This window comes from Miniopterus schreibersii (assembly GCF_964146895.1).
Source record: "Miniopterus schreibersii genome assembly, chromosome: 8".
NCBI classification, from domain to species: Eukaryota; Metazoa; Chordata; class Mammalia; order Chiroptera; family Miniopteridae; genus Miniopterus; species Miniopterus schreibersii.
In genome coordinates, this window is record NC_138109.1 from 16,225,999 (window position 1) to 16,245,990 (window position 19,992).

General features: G+C 46.9%; 1 protein-coding gene across 4 annotated transcripts in view; it reads right to left on the minus strand.

Annotated features, from left to right (window-relative positions):
- The window catches only part of MECR (mitochondrial trans-2-enoyl-CoA reductase), a 31,677-nt gene extending 12,384 nt beyond the window's left edge, over positions 1-19,293 (minus strand). For 3 of the 4 annotated variants that reach the window (XM_081145440.1, XM_081145438.1, XM_081145439.1), the window contains exons 1-4: positions 19,048-19,293; positions 6,184-6,281; positions 5,587-5,718; positions 825-968 (exon numbers count right to left, since the gene is read on the minus strand). In XM_081145440.1, coding sequence (XP_081001566.1) covers positions 825-968; positions 5,587-5,718; positions 6,184-6,281; positions 19,048-19,223 — 550 coding nt within the window. In that variant the 5' untranslated portion in view covers positions 19,224-19,293. Of the gene's footprint in view, positions 1-824; positions 969-5,586; positions 5,719-6,183; positions 6,282-8,279; positions 8,324-19,047 lie in introns of those variants that run through there. The other variant, XM_081145441.1, reaches the window with a different exon arrangement.
- Between the last annotated feature and the right edge of the window lie 699 nt (positions 19,294-19,992).

The window sequence follows — 19,992 nt, forward strand, 5'->3', positions numbered from 1 at the left end:
TGAAACTTTGGTTTCCATTATATATATATATTCATATGTGTCTATGTACTGGATTTCAATGTGGGTCAAGACCTGGTTTTGTCATTTCCTTACTGAATGATCTCATGCAAATAATTAACCTCTCTGGACCTCATTTTCCTCATTTATAAAAAGGAATGGTAATAAAAGCAGTGTGGTTACTGCACTGTATGTCAGGCCCTGTGCTAAGTGTCACATTGCAGTGTTTCAGCTAACCCCCAGAATTCCTATTCTCCATTTGGCAGATAAGAAACCCTGATGATGTGAGAAGTCAGCTCGCACAGTTAGTGCAAGGTGAAGCTGGAGTTCAGTGAAGCTAGGTTGTTAACCTGGGGCTTGAGCTCTTAACCAATGGTACCAACCTCACTGCACTGCTTTGCCAATTTGGTGTTCAATGTGGTAACGCTTGTAAAGGCATGTGTGTGAACTGGAAAGTAATATGTGAATGCCAAGTGGAATTACTAAGTGCAGCATTTTACTGAAAACACAGGCACTGTGTCTATCTTCTCTGGTTTGTGTCCCCAGAGCTTAGCACAGCTCGATCCGTTTTTGCTGAATGACAGGATTCCATCCCAGGCTCTGGGAATGTGATCTTTCAGTGGTTTTCCTGAGTGTATTCTTCATGAGACTTCAGCATCTTTTCTAGGAACCACGCTAACAACTTTCTAAGCAAAAGCAACAACACACTCACCCAGGTTAGAGGCTTATCTTCCTCTCTGGGAAGTTCCCATGGCCTCAGGGTCAGGATTTGGGTCTCACCCTAGTCCAGGGATCCTGGCCTGCTCCTCCCACCTGCAGGTTCCTACCTGGCTGCAGCTGCTCAAAGTCCATCAGCATCCTGTAGGCCGTGCAGGGATTGACACCCAGGGTGGCAGCACTCTGAAGAGGGATGTCACTTGGAATTGTGATCAGTGTTTCTTCGCTGAACACAGCCTCAGTCTGCCAGGTTCCTGAGTCAAGGGATGAGTTCAGGGCAGTGAGGAACCCCTCTCCACACTCAACCCCAGCCCACTCTCCTCAGTAAATGGGCATCTAGGACAGCAGACTTCAAAGAATGCTTAGAGGACAAAGAAAATCTTGAAGTCCTTTTGAATGTCTCTGAGTCCTCATGATAACTAAGTAAGGTGTAGATTTTGTTTTCCCCACATTAGTTACCATTAGATTTAGCTAATGTCACTCAGCAGGTGGCTAAGGATCTCAAACTACTGGACTCTGAGGGTAAGACAGTAACATCATTACCAGGAAGATGAGGGGAAAAAAGCCTTGCCATTCTCTGGGCTTCACCCAGCCTGGTTTTCAAATCTTCATCATCCTCTCCATAATCATCACTCCTTTCATCTTGGCCGACATTTACATCTACCCTGTGCCGAATGCTTAGTATACGGCTTTTATGTATGAAATCAAGGGCGTCTTCTACCTCCCCTAATGGCATGACAATGGAAATTCAGCCCTTCACGTAGATTTCTGGGGCCTGGCTGTCCCTGATCCTCTTCTCAAGGGGACCTGGGTGGGATGGGGACAGCGCCCACGGTCAGCCCCAAGGGCGTTCAGGGATTTAAAGGAGAAACCCTTAGGCTTTGGAGTTGGAGAGACCGGCTTAACAAGCCAGCTCTGCCACCCACTACTGGTGTGATTTTAAATTCTCACTTCACTTTTTCTGAGTTTCACTTTTCCTGATCTAGGAAGTGCAGAGCAACACTCACATCGTAGTGTGAAGATTAAACGCGATGGCATTTGTACAGACTATCACTGTGCCCAGTACGTAGAAGGTGTGTAACACCCCTTGGTTCCCCTTACTGGTCCTAAGTCCCATGCTCTTGCTCTGAGGACATCCATTCCTCACATGTTCAACTGACCCTTAACCATCTCCATTATCTAATGCAGGATTGGCAAACTATGGTCCATGGGCCAAATCTGGCTCACCACTTGTTTTTGTAAATGAAGTTCTATTGGAACACAGTCATACTTTTTTTGGTATTATTTATGGCTACTTAAAATGGCAGACTTGAGTAGAGGTGGTATGGCTTGCAAAGCCTAAAATATTCACTAATTGGCTATTTAAGAAAAAAGTTTGCCGACCCCTATCTAATGCATACAGAAATTTAGTGTTGGCAAAGATCACTGCTTGTGTTATCTCGGTTGAGCAGAGTAAGAGTTAGCTGAGTTATGCAAGGCAATGACTATTAGCTCCATTTCAGAGATGAGAAAACTGAGGTTCAAAGTAGTTGTGACTTAAAGTCACACAGGGCAGATGGAAGAACCTGCATCTGATTCCCAGGCCCCACTCCTTCTCCTGCCCCATGCTCCCTCAGCAGGGTTTTCAGTGTTTCCCATGACAAAGTCAGTGCGCACATTCTCTGGCCCAGTCTCCCTTGGGACGAGTTGGGTTGCATGTGAAAAAAAGCTGGCTATGGCCACAGCAACAGCTGGGCAGCTCAGCACCATGAAAAATGACCAAGATTTGGCCAGCTGAGGAAAGTCTGCTTGCCGGTTGCCACTCTTACTAAACTATGGTCTTCACTAGAAGAAAGACTATGTCTGCTCGCTGCTGTATGCTAAAGCCCAGCATGCTACAGATGTTCACAAAGTGTTTACTGAATAAACTGAGCTAATTATAGTCCTGATAATTAGAAAATCCTCATCCTCTCTGACTGGGACATGGTTTCAAAGACTCGCCTTTTCTCCAGGGAGAAATCCCTGCTCTGGCTACTGCCACCACCACCACCACCCATGCAGTTACTCATACACCTGGCAGATGCCCTTTGTTCTTCTCTCCGAATCTAATTACCAAGCTCTTAAGCCCGCCGTCTTCTCCAGGCCTGTGGGGCTGTCTTGCTCAGACACTCATCATCTGCCACCTCCTTCCTGGCTTCCTGCCTCCACGTGGCCTCTGCCTGTCCTGAGCATTCTCTGCACTGCACAGATCTGATCAAATCAGTCCTCTTCTTAACTCTTCATCAGGCCCCCTCTGACGGTGGATGTGAGCCCTCCGTGACTGGGCCCCAGCCTACCTATCCAGCCTCACCTGGCTTCTCCATCCCTCCCCTGACCCAGCTAAACGGAGCTACCTGCGGTTCTGCCCGTGCCTTCCCCCACCGCCAGACCTTTGCACGTGCGGCACTCCCTGCCTGGGGGGCCCTTTCTCACCCAGCCTGCTGGCTGCACTTCTGCTCAGTGTTCCAGATGGAGTTCAAGCATCACTTCTCTGGGAAGCCTTTCCTAAAGCTGCCTGATAGGGGACTCTTGCCTTTGCGTCCATCCTGTGATTATAGCACTTATTATACTGCATTGTATTAAGTGTTGTTTTTCTCTTCCCAGCCAAGAACACTTCTCAGGCAGAAACGGTCTGATCCACCATGTGAGCTCTTCACTCAGCAGGGGGCTGGCCCAAAGCACCACTCAGTATCCAGTGAATCCTTGCAGCTCTCACTTTGCTCACAGCTAGGCTTTCACTGCCAGGTGCTATAGGAGAGGGTGAGCCATTTTTGGCAGCTTTCCTGATCTCAGAGAAGCAGAGCTTCTAGTAGACTCCTGTTACTGTGTTTTTTTTTTTTCCTACCACTTTTTTCTTTCCAGAACCACTCGTTCCTAACTTCTGGGGCTGTCAACCACAAGGCCCACCCTCTATACCATAGAGGTGGGCAAGAGACTCAACTAAGCAGTTGGAGTGGCCCAACCCCATCCCTGGTGATGGGTTCATGGACGGGCAAGGACCCAGGCAGAGTTGGTGACAGCCCTTCTGGGGGATGGATACGGTTGTGCTGAATGGTTTGTGGGAATGTGCTTTTCTGTTTGTTCTCAGGATGATGTAAACTTCAGGCTGCTGGTGGTCATCTATGAAAGGTATATGGCAGAGTGGGTTCGAGTCTTAGCTCTACCACCTATTGTCTAGATGACCCTGGGCAAGTTGCTTCATCCTTTACATTTACTATTGTCTCATCTGCAAAATGGGAATAACAGTATTTACTTCATGTGGGAATAATGAGTTAATTATGTGAAGTGCTTAGAACAGTGCCTGGTGCAAAGGGAGTGGTCAATAAATATTTGTTGCTATCACTGTATCACTGTGCAGGGAAATCCCATCTGAGAACTAAGGAGAACAAGAGAAAGGCAGAGCTCTGATATCACTGGGGTTCCTGGATCCAGCTCAGCCTGAAGCTTTCCATCTCCTGCACTTCCAAGTTCCACTCACCAATTAGCTTCTTTTTTCGGGAAAGCAAGTTTAAGTTGACTCTCCGTAAGTTATAACCCATAGAGCCCTAACACTGGCGGGTAGCGGGAAAAACAGAGAAGAGTCTGGTGAGCTCTCCTTGAGTTTGCTTTTTAAGTTTGGGCAAGGGTTTCTCCCTTTCCCTTTCCCTTTCCCTTTCCCTTTCCCTTTCCCTTTCCCTTTCCCTTTCCCTTCCTTTCTTTCTCCTCCCTCCCTCCCTCCCTCCCCCCCCTCCCTCCCTCCCTCCTTCCCTCCCTCCCTCCTCACCAGAGGATATTTTTTCATTGCTTTTCAGAGTGGAAGGGGGAGGGGGAGGGAGAGAAACATCAATGTGAGAGAGACACATTGATTGTTTGCCTCCTGCATGCACCCTGACCAGGGCTGGGGATAGAGCCTGCAACCAAGATGCATGCCCTTGACCGGAATTGAACCCAGGACCCTTCAGTCTGCAGGTCCAATGCTCTAACCACTGAGCAAACTGGCTAGGGCAAGGGCTTCTTTTCAAGCTTCAGTTTCTCATCTGTCCCATGGGATGGATAATGTCTGTTCTGCTTCCCGCTCGTGGCTGCTGTCAGGATCCATTTGTATAATGTTTGTGCTTCAAAAACCATCAAATGCTAAATAACTCAACAATGATGCCTAACTATATATAAAAGAAGACCCCAACTCTTAGCTTGGCTTTTGCAGGGCCTCCCCCATGTGGCCCCACCACCTTGTTGACCCTCTTTCTTACTTATGCCATCCTCTCCCATGTGTATGTCCTCTGCTGGGCTACACGGGATTTCCCACCATTTTCCAAACTCATCTTTGTGCTTCTGCTCATTTGTTTCCTCCAAATGCAATGATTTTTGGCTCATCTCCATCTAACAAAATTCATCTATCAAAGGTTTGTTCCAATGAGCCTCCTCCAGGAAGCGCTGATCCCTCCCTAAGACTGTCTCCCTCACCCACCCCCGCCACAGGCACAGAGAGTAGCCAGAAGTCTCTTCTGCTTCCTGTGAACTTGTAGCACCCCCTTTATTGGGGTTACTGGTTTGAAGATTTCTTCTATTAGATCTTAACCTCCTGGGGGGTCTTATTTGTGTTTCTCATTGTGCCTTACGGCAGGGATTTAAGGATATAGGGATTCAGAGAATCACAGCTCCAATCAACACGGGCCTAAGGAGATGGGAGAGCAGGCACATCACTTCCTGAACAAGAGACAGAATTTCTCTCTCTGTTAAGCTCCCACCCCTCCTGAGGGTAGGTGTATGGAATTAATAATAAACCCTGCTTTGCTTAGTTACACTGAGCCAATGAGCACACCTCTATAATGTGGGTGAAACAAGGAAAGGCTGCAGATACCTGGAGAAACTCACCCAAACCAGCAGTTGCTGGAATCACCCAGTCTCCTGGCTTCACCCTAGTCACGTTGCTGCCCACTGCTACTACCTGCCCGACGCCTTCGTTCCCTCCGACTGCAGGCAGCTTGGGAAGGAGGCCATAATTTCCTAAGGGAGGAAAGACAGCAAGGAGGGTCATCCAACAAGGCTTGGCCAGTGAAATCATGGACTTTGGAGTCAGGCCTGAGCCTGATCTGGGTTCTCTGCCTTTGACCAGCTGTGTTAATAACCAGCTTCTCTGAGCCTTAGCTTCTTCATCTGTAAAGGGGGACAATACTTTTGTATTCATGGTTATTAGGCAGATTGGCTAAGATAATGTATGAAAGGAGCCCAGTATTTTGCAGGCACATCACTGTGGTTGGTTTACTCCTACTGCAATTTTCCTAACGCTGGAAAAGCCTCACACCCAGGGCGGGGAGGCCAGAGGGGCTCACATAGTCTGCAGATGGCACATCTGGAGAACAGCTGCTGCTAATCACAGGAACTTCACACCCACACCTGAGGAGGAATGAAAATGAGGCGGCAGCTAAGCAAAAAGAGCCAATTAACATAAGCCACAGAAACCAAGGTTACCTTGGATCATATTTATGTCAGCTGGATTGATAGGGGCCGCCAACATCTTCACATGGACGTCTGATCCGCCCACAGCCGCTAGCTCCAGGTTCTTCAGTCTAAGCACAGAGCCAAAGAGAGAGGTTAATGTCACCCAGGCTAGATGGGGCATCTTTTGCTCACATCATCTCCCCAGAGTAGGTCAGGCAGCAACATTTTTTGAGCTGCCATTGTGTGCCCAGGAATTTGGGTTCTGTTAGAAAAGAGAAAGGTGCTGTAAGGAATGAGCACAGGATACAGGTTAAATCTGTAATTAACTGCAAGGGGAAAATCCCTAGTGACCTCTCAACCTCACTGCCCACTCTAAGATGGAAAACAGTTAAAAATTCTGTTGGCCCAGATCAGCCTTGTGTTTCCCAAAACTCGCTTATTGATTACCTGGTGTGCTTACTAATATAGGTTCTCAGGCCCCAGCTGACTGCTGAACTGGAATCTCCAGGTAGGGGCACCCCAAGTAGTTCTTAGGGACAGGCACAACTGGAGATCCCTGGGCCGGCTCATTTGTTCTCCACTTTTTCCCCCTCATAATACAATAGGGTAGAGGAGACATTTCCTTTAGTTGCAGAGGGGGTGAGGGAAGTAGAGAGATGGTCTTTGTAGGTCTTTGTAGTCCCTGGGTGACTGTGGTTCATCCCCTGGAGTGATGCTCCTTCCGGATGAGAATCCTGGTCTGTCAGAAAGGATGCAGGACAGAGAGCTGAGCATCTTAGGTATGAAGCTCTGCTATGTGCTGGCTGTGTCACTCCAGGCAAGTTTCTTTCCTGCTCGAGGCCTCTGAATCTCCATTTGTAAAACAGGGGGAGGTGGTGGTCACTTCCAAGAGCATTTCCCATTTCAAGTTTTCGTGACAACTCCCTTTGGTCGCAGTGGGCTCTAGACACTACTGGAACTTTGGTTAAAGGGTAAAACCTGCCAAAGGGCTTTTGAGGAAGGCCTGGTGACAATGTCCATGTGCTACTTTTGTTTTTTACAAAGAGACCTTCCAACCAGAAAACACTGATCAGTGTACTAGACTGGTGGGCCCTTGTGACTTTTATTACCAGACCCCTTTTCCTTCTTCACACCCCTCAGACTTCATGTTTGCACTGCTTTCTCTGCCCAAATGTAATTGTTAAGCAACAATTATCTTCATTTTTACTTACTAAAGGCATGTGTAACTGTCAACCAGAGGCTCTTAGCATTGGGCAATAATGTCACCACACTGAACTGATGTAACTCTACCACTTCCTGTGAAATCCAAAGTTTTAAATTATATCTGAGGCTCCATCTTTGGGTAAAAGTGTCATTTTCAAGAAATGTCTTTTACTAATAGCAATAATGGTGGCAGGTATTTATTACGATGTCCTGTGCTGAGGGCTTTAAATACATGAGCTGACTTAAGATGTAACACTCCTGTGAGGAAAGTATTAATATTTCCCTTCTTTATATATAGATGTTATCCTCACTCGAGGATATGTTTTGTTGATTTGAGAGAGAGAAACACTGGTGTGAGAAACAGCAACTGGTTGCCTCCCATACGAACCCTGACCCGGGACTGAATGCACATTTTGGTGTAGGGGACAACACACCAACCAGCTGAACCACCCGGGGGCGAGGGCACTATTTCCATTCCATCCAGTAGGAAGTGGAGGCTCCCAGAGATTATGAAACGTACACCGGGTAAGATAACTGGTCCTTGGCAAGGTTTCTCCTTCAAAGTCAGCGCTCTTGTTGCCTTCCTCTGTATCAGCACTCTGAATTTAGTCTGGGAACCCCCCTGACTGCCTACAAGGACCTCTGGGGACCTGGGGATCCCAATCTGGGAATCCTTGTACCAGATTATGACCAAAGTAAGGGAGGCTATGCCTCCTCATGATTGAGAAACAGCTATAAAAACCGAAATAGAAATAGTCTCCACAGAAAGTGGTTAACTAGGAAGAAGTTGGTGACTGGAGAGTAAGAAAGGGATTCTTTCCCCCTTTTTAGGTAAATATTAAGGAATGCATGTACTTATATACAGCTGCAGGAGGGGGAGTCCTTGTACTGGTAATAATAATAACTACTGTCTGAGTGCTTACCAGTGAGTCACTCTGCTAAGTGCTTTCCATGCCAGCTTTCTACTATTATTCTGATTTTATATCTGAGGAACAAAGGCACAAAAGAGATAAATAACTTGCTCAAGGCCACCAAAAGTACTAAGTGGCTGATCTGCCTTGAACCTGGTAGTCTGATGCTAGAGAAGCCAGATGGTTAGTGGCTTACCCCCAACCAAGCAGAGGGTGGAAAGGTGAGCACCAGCCAGAGTGGTGTGTGGGCTCGATCCTCACTGGACCGGCCTGGGGAGGCGGAAGGGTCAGCAGCTCCCAGCCTCCCCAGCAGGCTACGCGGGGAAGCATCTGCTGGACAGCGATGTTTCTCTGTGAACGCACGTATAAGTCTGCATTGCAAAGAAAAACCCTGCCCAGAGCACACGGACTGTAGACGAGTGGCCCCTTTGAGTTAACTTACTGCTTCTATCTTGCATTTTGACAGATAATCAGTTTTTCCGTAAGCCAACAAAGTCCACGCACTCAGGCTACTTAAAGGCATTTCTTTCCTGCATTTTCTATATGCTCTTTCCTCAGCCTGGAATTTCTTTTCCACAGCTTCTCCACAAAGTGAAAAATTCAATTCACCCTTTAAGACCCAACTCAAATTTTATATCCCGAGACATCTTTTGACCCTCTTCTTGGCCCTGAAAAAAAATCACATGCTCCACCCTGTGTGCTCCCATTCACAGTGGTCACACCATGAGACCACCTTATCCGAGTTCATTGCTTTTTAGTTTATGAAATCTTTGCATACATTTTTTTCAATTGATCACGAGGTATAAGTTCACATTCCTTTTCCAAAACTCTTGGGGTGAGCTGTATGTACTCGAGAGTTCCGAACCATGTATTATCTACACCCCACGTGGGGGCTGGGGCAGCATCCTCTGACCAGACATTGTTATGCAGCAAAATGTATGAATCATCACACTAAGTGGAATGACTAATGACCATATAAAAACTTCAAGTTAGAGACCATGTTTGCCCCCAAAAGAGTTATGAAAAGACAAAAACAAATAAAAAAACCCAAGGGTCAGTTTTCAGAGCTTTTTGGATTTTGGAGTTGCACATATGAAATTGGAATTGGATCCAGGTCTTTCAGACTCAGACCCGTGCTCTTTTTATTGACCTAGTTTTATAGTCAGAATGTCTGTGTGTTGTCTCCCTATCAGATTGTGAGCTCATGAAGGGCAGAGAACTTTCAGTCTTAGCACAGTGCCTTCGACCAAAACATTGCTCAATGCTTTCTAAAGAAATGATCCAAGTTTTTTCTCTAGAGGGAAAAGGTGCCATTAAAGTGTCAGTCATCTGGAGAACCAGAGGAGAGGCTCAAACTACAGGGACTGAGCTCTTGAGGCTTGTATTTGCTCTTCCTGGTTTTGTGCTGTTTAGGAAAACATGCTTGAAGGATGGGTGCAAATAAATAATGGAGATGATCCTGAAGAGAGTCCGTTCTAAGCAAAAAGTCATGGCTCTTTTCTTTACAGGAAAGTTCAGCTCGGATTTGCAATAAAATTGTACTTCTTAAAATCTAGTGACCACGGTCAAGATGAGAATACAGATAGACCTTAGTTCATAGGTGCAGGGTAGAGTATGGATTTGGATCGAAATACATAGTCCTGAGTTTGAATCTTGCCTTTGTCAGTTACCAGCTACATAAACCTCAAAATACTTGTCTGTGAAATGGGGAGAACACTAGAACCTCGCTCACAGGATTAAATGAGCTAATGTACATAAAGCATTTGCTAGAGTACCTGGTACACAGTAGATGCTGAAGAAATGGCAATTGCTATCAGTTCAAGGAAGCCTTTGAAATAATTAGCTGACTATATCTCTGTGAAGAATCATTAAATCACTGAAAGAAGACAAATTTTTTTGAAAACTCAAGTATATTTAATTCAATAGATATTTACTGACAGTCCTACTAAGTGTAAGGTGGTACCAAGGGATTTAAAGATGAAAAAAGTAAAATCTGCCCAGGAGCTTGTGAGGACTCACACAGGGGAGAAGTGCTATCTCAGAGGCAGGCTTGAGAATTTAACTGGCTGGAGGAAGAAAAGTGAGCAAAAGTGCTTCAGAAGAAGTGATACCTTAGTTGGGGCTTGAAGGATAAACAGGAGTTTACTGGGTGAAGTGAGAGAGGAAGGAAGGCTTTCCTGCCAGAGGGAATGGCAAAGAATTCGACCTGAGAGTAGGCCAGGCAACATGTGCAGTCTGGGTAGGAGCTGTGGGAATGGGCAGGACTGGACATCCTAGAATCTCTTAAATAAGAAGTGGCAGCGATTCATTTGGTGACCAACTCCGAGTGGGGGGAGTGGGAAGTCTTTGATGGCTCCTGGGCTTCTGGCTTGGGTAACTGGATGGTAACATAGGGAGGAAGGAAGGATGGTTTGGAGTGGGGAGGAAGCTTGAAGCGGGCGGCCAGCAGTAAGGTACAGTACGGAGCAGGGGGTGCTCTGGGCTAGACATACAGAGAGGAGTCAGCTGTGTGCAGGTAGTAAAATATGTTTACGGTAGTAGGTAAACATATTTTGGGCGATGACTGGACAATTAAGTGACAACTAATGTTGACAGTTAACAAAGCTTCAGGTATTGTGCTTAACATTTTATATACCCGATACTGTTTAGTTCTCAAAACACCTATCTGGAGGATGCTATCAACCTAATTTACAAACAGGAAACTGAAGCTCAGAGAAGTTAAGTAACTTGCCCAAGGTTAAATTGTTAGTAAGTGGCATGACTTGATCTGAAGCTTGATTCCAAAGCTCAGACTGTTGACCACTAAGCCGGCATCCCTCCACTGTGTTTGTGGATGAATTCTTGTCCCTAGAGATATTAGGTATTCTCTGGGGTCCAATACGTTTGGGAAATGCTGCCGACTAAACTCCCTTTGTAACATTCAGACTGCACATTAGAGTCATAAAGGCTCTGAGAAGTCCTCCAGGAAGGAAACCCATGTGGTTTTGTGCATTCAGAGCTCCCAGACTTAACTCAGCTGGGAACACTATTTCCACAGCACACCAAATAACTGCCTGCCCCCAGACAGCAGTTTGAGAAGTGCTGTACTGGGCTACAACCCACTCCCCATTCTCTTCTCTGTCTTCTGGGCAGCCTAGCTGCTCTGCGCCAGGTGAAATGCACAGGAATGGGAAGGAAGGAGAGTGTGATGGGGACAAAGATCTGAGAGACGGAAAGTTGAAACTGCAAACACAGGTGGGTGAGGGCGGCAGGCAGGCCCGACATGCTGCTCGCCTGGGGGAAGGTGTTGGTCTAGCTGCCTCGCACCCGGAGACCAGCCCCAGCCTGCCCGGTGGAATGCCATCGATATCACAGACACTGCTGTTCCTGCAGAGTTCTAACAGCGTTGTCAAGGATACCATTCTGACGAGACAGGAAGGAAACCGGAGCGAGTCTGAATTCCAGGAGTTGGACCTCTGGTGTAATGATAGTAATTTCTTCCTTGTTTTTTTTTTTTTTTTTTTTAACTTGCCAAAGGAACTGGTGGCTGTGCTGTGGAGTGCAAATGAGACACCCAAACACAGCCTGGCTAGATCTCAAGCCACCTCCCCTGGACGTGCAGGGCCTTCCCCTGTGAGTGTAATGGCGCCATGCAACTCTGCGGGATGTCACTGTCTCCACTCAACAGATCCCAGGCCGGATAAGGTCACAATGGCTCCTTTGAGGCTGCGGCTGTACACCTGTGATGCCATATGAACTACAAGGGAGACAAAAGCAGGCAGAAGAAAGAGCCTTTTGAGAGGGGAAAAAGAGGCCAGTGCTCTGGGGACCGGCTCAGCTATATTTGCTGTTGTAAGGCGGGCACTAGCCAGCGCTGCTAAGATAGCTTTCCAGCCTTCTGCATTTAATTAGCAACCATTTGTACTTATCTTGCATCTTCCACTCAGTCATCTCAAACTGGTCAATATCATTTTGAGCAGAAAGAACAGGCAGGGAGAGAGTCATGGAACACAGAGACTTTCTCATTGATCATTAGAGAGAGCCAAGAATGTGCGTCCCATCACAGGGCACCCTGGGTGAAGGTAACCGACACCCCATGTGGCTCTCCCCATTCTGTCACAAACAAGCCTCCTTCTGTGACTTGGTGAAATGCCTGGTGTGCTGGGTACATTGTTCTGAGATTTGATTAATAATAAGCAGAGCACAATTGGGAAATCATGGAGGAATGAAGTTCTTCAGCTCACAGCCTTTAACAGCTCACCCCCCAAGAGGGGATGTTGTGGCCTCGATTGGCAGGGTTCTAAAGGAGTCCTCAGCCCTTGGGGAAAGCTCCGTTCCCGGAACAAAGCTCATTCGCTCTCAGTGCTTGGTGTACTGCTTGCCTCCCTGTGTGTCTCCTGGCTTCCCTGTCTCAAAGTAATCTTGCCCTCCTCCCATCCAGGACTTTCTGCACAATCATTTTGAATAGAAGGGAATCAGAGACTTAGGGCAACTTCTGGAAATTTCTACCCAGGTTGGTAAAGAAACCCTTTCCCTTCCTTCTCAATCCCCTACTTTCCCTCAATTAAGATTACCAGAAAGCTTGCAAGCCCCCTAATATTCTACCTCTGCTGACATCAGGACACTTGCCTGCAGGGAGTTGCAGAGTCTCAGTTGCTTAGTTTGCTGAGGCCTAACTCTCCTCGTGGCTCCAGAGAGCAAGACTAAGCCACAGCAGGAGGCAGTCACTGCCTGCAGCTACTTTTCTCTTTGTGACAAGTATAGAGGTGATCATGCAGCCCCTGCCTGGCGGGCTGCTGATTATGTAACTAACCAAGGGCAAAGGGGGCCCTTGGTGAAATCTTGTGCCCAGGACCCCAGTTTTCTAGCCACAGCACTGCTTCCTGGAGGTTGCTAGAATAACAACCTCCTGGCAAGCAGACAGTCCAATGCTTGCTTCAGTTTCATAGAATTGTCGGAGCTGTACAATTGTTGGATCAAAGAGGATTCATGTCTCCTAACAATTTCTGTGGCTGCAGAACTAGGTTGAAAAGGATGTTGAGGCCTCGTCTTGTCTTGGCAGGAAAAAGTATTGTTTGGGAAGAGTGGGGTAAAGAAGTGTGTAGGTTTTGAGGTATACAGAAAAGGGAGCTGTGAACATTTGTCACTGGCATGGAAGATAGGGGTGCGGGGACATCATTAACGCTTGTATTTACTACGGCTGACCTTGGTCAACCCCTTTATCAAAGAATAACTGAATAAAAGGAGACTAAAGTGATTTCCTCACTGTAATAATGAGTGGCAGAGTTGGGACTAGAACCCCGGCCAGTCCCAGTGACACATCCTGAACCACAGACTAACCTTGTGTCATCTTTGCTTTTCCTTCTCTAAAACGAGGACCCTACTACCCTATCCAGGGTGGGAAAGGCCTGGAACTGCATCAGAGCTGCTGGAGCTACTAGGAGAGGGCCAGCCAATCAGAGTAACTTGGAGTTGCACTGGGTGGCAGCATTGCTCCCAGGCACTCTGGACACGGGGGAAACCCTTCTATTGTGCAGATCCTCAGAGTTGCACCTGCTAAGTTTCACCCTCAGAGGCAAGAGTAAGGAAATGGGGGTAGAAGGGCTTGGCCCTAAACCCCACAGCCTAGTGTGAAGTCCAGAGGGAAGGTAAATGTTCGAGTGTCACAGGATGTGGAATCTGCTTGAGTTAGAATCCTGTGAGCTCAGGCTAGTCCCCTCGGAGCCTGTTTCACCAGATGCCTCCCTCAAACGATTACAGATAGGCACTTTCTAAATATTGGTTAATCAGACACACCACATGCAGGATCCTCTACTGGGAACATTTCTACATTTTTTTCTCCTGGACTAGAATGTGAGCTCCCTGAGGGCAAAGACCACAGATTATTTGTCTCTGCATTCCCAGTGCCCAGCATTTACTAGGCCCTCAAAGAATAAATGCCAGCCAACTTAATGAGTTGTTTCCCCTCCTTCATTCATGACCACAGTAAAGAGCTCCAGGAGACAAGACAATAACAAACAAAATCCCAGTTTTCAACAGAGTGCCATACCAAAATGCTAATTTTTTTCAAAGTACTATAATTCTGTTTTAAAAAATCATGTCACCAGGATAGAGTTTGGGTTTTAAACACTGACATCAACTGTAAAAAGAAGAAATTCCCTGAGAGTAAACAGTACCCTACAGTGAGAACTCACTACCTACACAGCCTGGCTGCCCACCACCTGCTCCCCCAAATTCCATCTTGGCTAACAGAGTGGGTATGTGTCCAAGGTTCCACAGCTTTGTTTCAATTTATACTAGCAGCAGGCAGGTGAGAAAGCCGTGAAGACCAGGATCTGGAAAAAGGAGACAGAAAATAGCATTCTTACCATCTTCCCCAGGGTGGGGCTGTCCTTCCTATGAAGAGTTGAGACTTGGGGCCACCTGAATGACCTATAATCTCATCTTCTCTTCTGACCTATCTTATTCCCAATTTTATCTTCCATCTTATTCTCAAAAAGTGTTTGGGATGATTGTCATTGTTTCTTCAGGTCTATATCTATGTCAAGGACTTCCCCCCCCCTCCTTTTTTTAAATCCTCACCTGAGGATATTTTTTCCATTAATTTTTTTTAGAGAGAGTGGAGGGGAGGGGAAGGGGGGAGAGAGAGAGAAAGAGAGAGAAACATGGATGTGAGAGAGACACATTGACTGGTTGCCTCCTACATGTGCCTGACCGGGGCTGGGGATCAGGCCTGCAACCCAGGTACCTGCCCTTGACTGGGAATCAAACCCGAGACCCTTTGGTCTGCAGGCCAACGCTCTAACCACTGAGCGAAACTGGCCAGGGCTGTCAAGGACTTTCATTTTTTTAAATATATATATTTTTTATTGATTTCAGAGAGAGGAAGGGAGAGGGAGAGAGAGATAGAAACATCAATGATGAGAGAGCCATTGATTAGCTGCAGCCCACAACCCGGGCATGTGCCCTGACCGGGAATGGAACCCCGATCTCCTGGATCCTAGGTCGACGCTCAACCGCTGAGCCACACCGGCTGGGCTCAAGGACTTTTAATAAAGTGACATCCTAGTTGTATGATCTTGGACAAATGACTTTCAAGTTTCTTGCTCTCAGGTACCTTGTCTGTAAAATGGGGATAACAATGACCAAACTGGGGTATTGTGTTTTAAATTCCAGAATATATCTGGAGAACTTAGCCTAATGCCTGTCACACAGTAGGTATAGAATGAATTAGAGCAGTTTTTACCATAAGACCCAGAGAATGCAAAATTCTGAAAGGGGACTCTCAGGAACCAAAGGAAAGAGAAGGACATCAGAGTATCTGGGAACTATCTGACAGAGCAGCAATTTTCAACCTTTTTCATCTCATGGAACACATAAATGAGTTACTAAAATCCTGCAGCGCACCAAAAAGTTTATTTTCTGTCCACCTGACAAAAAAATAGGTATAATTTTGACTCATTCACACTGGATGGCCATTATTATGTTGGCTGTTGTCATTTTTTAAATTTAACAATCTAAAGGAAAAGAAGTCAGTGCCGCTTACTCAATAGTCAGGTATTGCATGTTTTAAAAATTCTTGCGGCACACAGGTTGAAAATCACTGTGATGGAGAATCCAGAACTCTGCACAAGGGTAATGGCCATGGGGACCTCTGAAATTTCTAGAATGTTTGTCACTCTCCCATGCTGTCATTTTCTCCTGCACATTCTGTTTTTATCTTCATCCAAGGATATATATTTTTAATTGATTTTAGAGAAAGGAAGGGAGAGAGGGGAGAAGAGAAAAACATTGATCTGCTGCCTCCCATATGTGCCTTGTCCGGGGATCAAACCCACAACCTAGGTATGTGCCCTGACTAGTAATCAACCTACAACCTTTTTGATGTACAGGACGATGCTCCAACCAACTGAGCCACCCCGCTAGGCTCTCCTGCACATTCTTACTTCATTTAGATCAGCAGTTCAATCCTTTAAATGAAAAAGGCCCAAGTATACAGGAGAGTCCACTTGTGGGAGGAAAAGAAACTCTAAAATACCAGGGAAAGACTTAGTAGAGGAGGGAGGAGCTTAGTTTGGGGGCACCAGAATTGAAGAGAAGATTCAGAATGTTGACATGAGACCAGGAGCTCCCTGGACGTCTGAGAAATTCCATAACCCCTCAGACCTGGGCAGACTGTTCCTTATGCCCTGCCTGCTGCTCCCAGAGCTCTGGCTCACAGTGCCAGCATCACAAACCACACTAGTTTGGGAAACGCTCTGCTTGGACTCTTGAGAAGTTCCATGACCCTACCTTGTGTAACCTGACCCACATACCCAGTTATTAGGATATTTAAAGGACACCTGATTCTTTCTGCAACAGTGCGGTTACCCGAAACCTCCTAAGACATGACTACAAAAGAGAATCCCAGCCTCTGGCCTCAGTCCATACACGAACAAGTCAAGCTGCCTGAATCTGGGTCAGAAGGGAAAGCTGCCATTCGGAGGCAGAGCGAAAATTGCCTGCCTGCCTGGCAGTCTATATTCACAGGGCAATGGTTCTCAAGCCTGGCCTGGGTATCAGAGTCACTTGGAGAGCTTTAAAAAGCAGATTTCAGGGTCACCCTAGACTTACTAATTACTTCAGGGGTGATGCCTGGGAATATGTAGTTTCTAAAAGTGTCATAGGTGACTGTAATGTAAAGCGAAGGTTGAATACAATGCTTCATGGAAGTATCATGTTTTGAACTTCTGGGAAATTACTAGGGTTCCATACAAGGAGACAAGACAGTTGTCTTTTTTCCCAGTGAGTCTGTTCCAGCTTCCCTGGCTCTCCAAGAGGAGGTGATCGATCAGGAGGCAACTGCATTCAACTTCCTTTCCTCAGGGTCCCTAACCATTGGGAGATGCCGTCCTCATCACCACACAACTCAATAAACGGTGCACTTCTTACTGAAATCAGATACAGATTTAATAACATTTTTGGAGCACCTGTTTTGTGGCAGGCCCTGCACCAGACACATAAATCTCAAGCCTGTGAGAGGGGCACGGCATTGTTCCTGTTTGGGGTGCATTCCTGGAAAAGGAGTGTTCATCAGAGCTTTATCAGCCCATTCCAGCACAGTCCTCACGGTAATTTATCACTTATGATCAACATACAATTTGAGGTTTGTTGGTGATTTATTACTCGAGAGCAACATACAATTTGGGGTTTATTGACTGAAGAGTCTTCTCAAAATTCTTTTGGTCTCAACATTCTAACAGTGGATGTCGCTAGGCTGAGTGAATGACCTTGAATTTATGAGGCTTATCCCCTCGGGCTGTCAAAACACCCATCTTGTCTTTTTATTTTTAAGTAAAAATTCAGAATGCTTCACGAATTTGTGTGCCATTCTTGTGCAGAGACCATGCTAATCTCTGTATTGTTCCAATTTTAGTATATGTGCTGCCGAAGCCAGCACTCTAGCCTGTGTTTTAATCATGAAAATAATTCCATTTGCCCAGTCTCTGGAAAACAATAAAATCGTTTGCTGGGAATCAAAGAGTTGTAAACAAGGACTGCAGGAGAGTATGTAGATAATTTTTGGTGAAAAGCATTAGATTGATCTCAGCTATGATTGTATTGTCTCCATTTTTAAAGATGATGAGACTAAGGCTCAGAGAAGCTCGGTAACTTGTCAAACACACAGAGAGCACAGGAAGAGCAAGGATTTGATCCCCGGTCTTTTGATTTCCAGATCAGTGCTTTCACCTTAGCTCCATTACAGTGACCCCACTAGCCCTTTTGAATAGCTATACAGGAGATATTTCAGGTTCTGTTCCAGATCACGCAACAAAGTGAGCATAGCAATAAAGCGAGTCGTAATCTTATTGCTGGTATAGGGTCTTGCCTTCAATTTGCAAAACACCCAACATCTATAAAGTGCAATAGAGCAAAGCACAATAAAACGAGGTATACTTGTAGTTACTTATGTGCAGATTTATAACGGGTGACAATTCACATACTGTTTTTATCAGCCATATGCAAAAATCACTGATTAAGATTGAATAGAATTTTAGGAGGACATAATTATAAAAGTAATGAGGGCTCAGAGGGGCTGAGTGACTTGTCCAAGATCAAAAAGGCCTTGTAATGGCTCCGAAATAGGAGCACCTTGTAACTAAAGGCATATATGCAGCACAGTGGAGAGGAAATCACACGAGAATAGGAGTCAGAAGCCATGGATTCCCGACCCTGTTTCAGTCTTTATTAGTATAGCACTTTGGACAAGTCCCTTGTCCTTTGTAAAATGGAAACAATGATCTCTGACCTACTTTACTGAGAAGTGAAGATCCAAATGGATGTAAAAGTATTCTGAAAATCCCCTCCAAAAAATAATAGAAGGTAAGAGCTCCGGTAGATCAGTCAGACCTGGATTCAAATTCCGACTCTGCCACTTGCTGGCTGTGTGACTTTGAGCAAGTGATTTTACCTCTCTTGTGCCTCAGTTTCTCATCTGAAAAATGGGACTAACTCAAGTACCTAACCCAAAGGTCGTGACGACCAAACGAGAGCATCCATTTACACAAGGATTGCCTGACACACAGTACTCATCGATGTCAGCCACTACACCCGTGACAATGGTTCCTCTTGGGTGGTCAACTTCCTCAAATCACAGACTTCCTGAGTGACCAAACGTACCCTGGGCTTCAGTTTCGGTCTCATTCTCTGCCTTCTGCCTCGGACCCCGTCTCTTCCTTCCCAGTCCCCCCTTCTCCACAGCCCGTCTTAAAACCCTGCAAGAACCCCAGTCCCCTTGCCCCGTTTCGGCGCTGTCTCTTACTCGACGACCTTGGCCGGGTGCCCGTGGTGCCCATAGACCAGCGCCCGGACCCGCGAGGGCTCGGCAGATGCGGAGTAGGAGGCCGCGGCAGGCCGGCGGCCGCGGGAGGCAGCGAGCAGCCTCCGCCGCAGCGGGACCGCGGCTCGCGCCGCGCAGAGCGCGCCGCACACCCACATGCTCGCCGCTGGGAACTCGGAGTCGGACGCCGGGGCGCGTCATCTTCCCGCGCCTGCGCGCCGACTCCCCGCCTCGTGACCACGCCCCTTGCTCCTTTAAAGGGCCGCCCCCTTCCTCCCGCGCCGGCGCGGTGGCGCCGGGGGAGACGGCGCTCGGAGGCCGGGACGCACGGCGAGGGGACCTGCGGGAGCCGCGGAGATGTCGAGCCTGCCGAAGTGGAGCTCCCAACGAGGAGCGTCTGAGCCTGGCCTAAAGCTAAGCCTGCAGTTTGCGACCTGCTGTTTGATTTTGGGGAAGACATTTCCCCTGCCCTGGTCTCAGTTTCTCCTTTCCCCCACCACATGCTGAGTGCTCGCTGTGCCCGGCCGGTTAAGACGTTATCTCATTGAATCCCCGCTTTTGTTCTAATAGCATAGGGAGGCAAAGCTGACTTCTCGACACTAAGCACAGTACATGTAAGCTGCTGTGGAGACGGAGAGTACTGGGTTTGGAGTTAGAAGATTTGGGTTCAAATCCCGGCCCTGCCGCTTCCTTGCTTGGCCACCGTGTGCCAGCGATGGGAACGCGGCGTCTGTTTTCTCATCTGTACAAGGGGGAGAATAGACCTCCTTCTAGATGGTTGTGAGGATTGGATGAAACAATAGGATAATGTTATCGTGGACGGGAGAGCACCTTGTCAAATGCTAAGTGTGTTCAGATATGAGGGAGGGATCACAAGGAAGAGGCCCCCCTCTAAAAATGTTCGGTGTAGAAGGATTAAGTGGGACA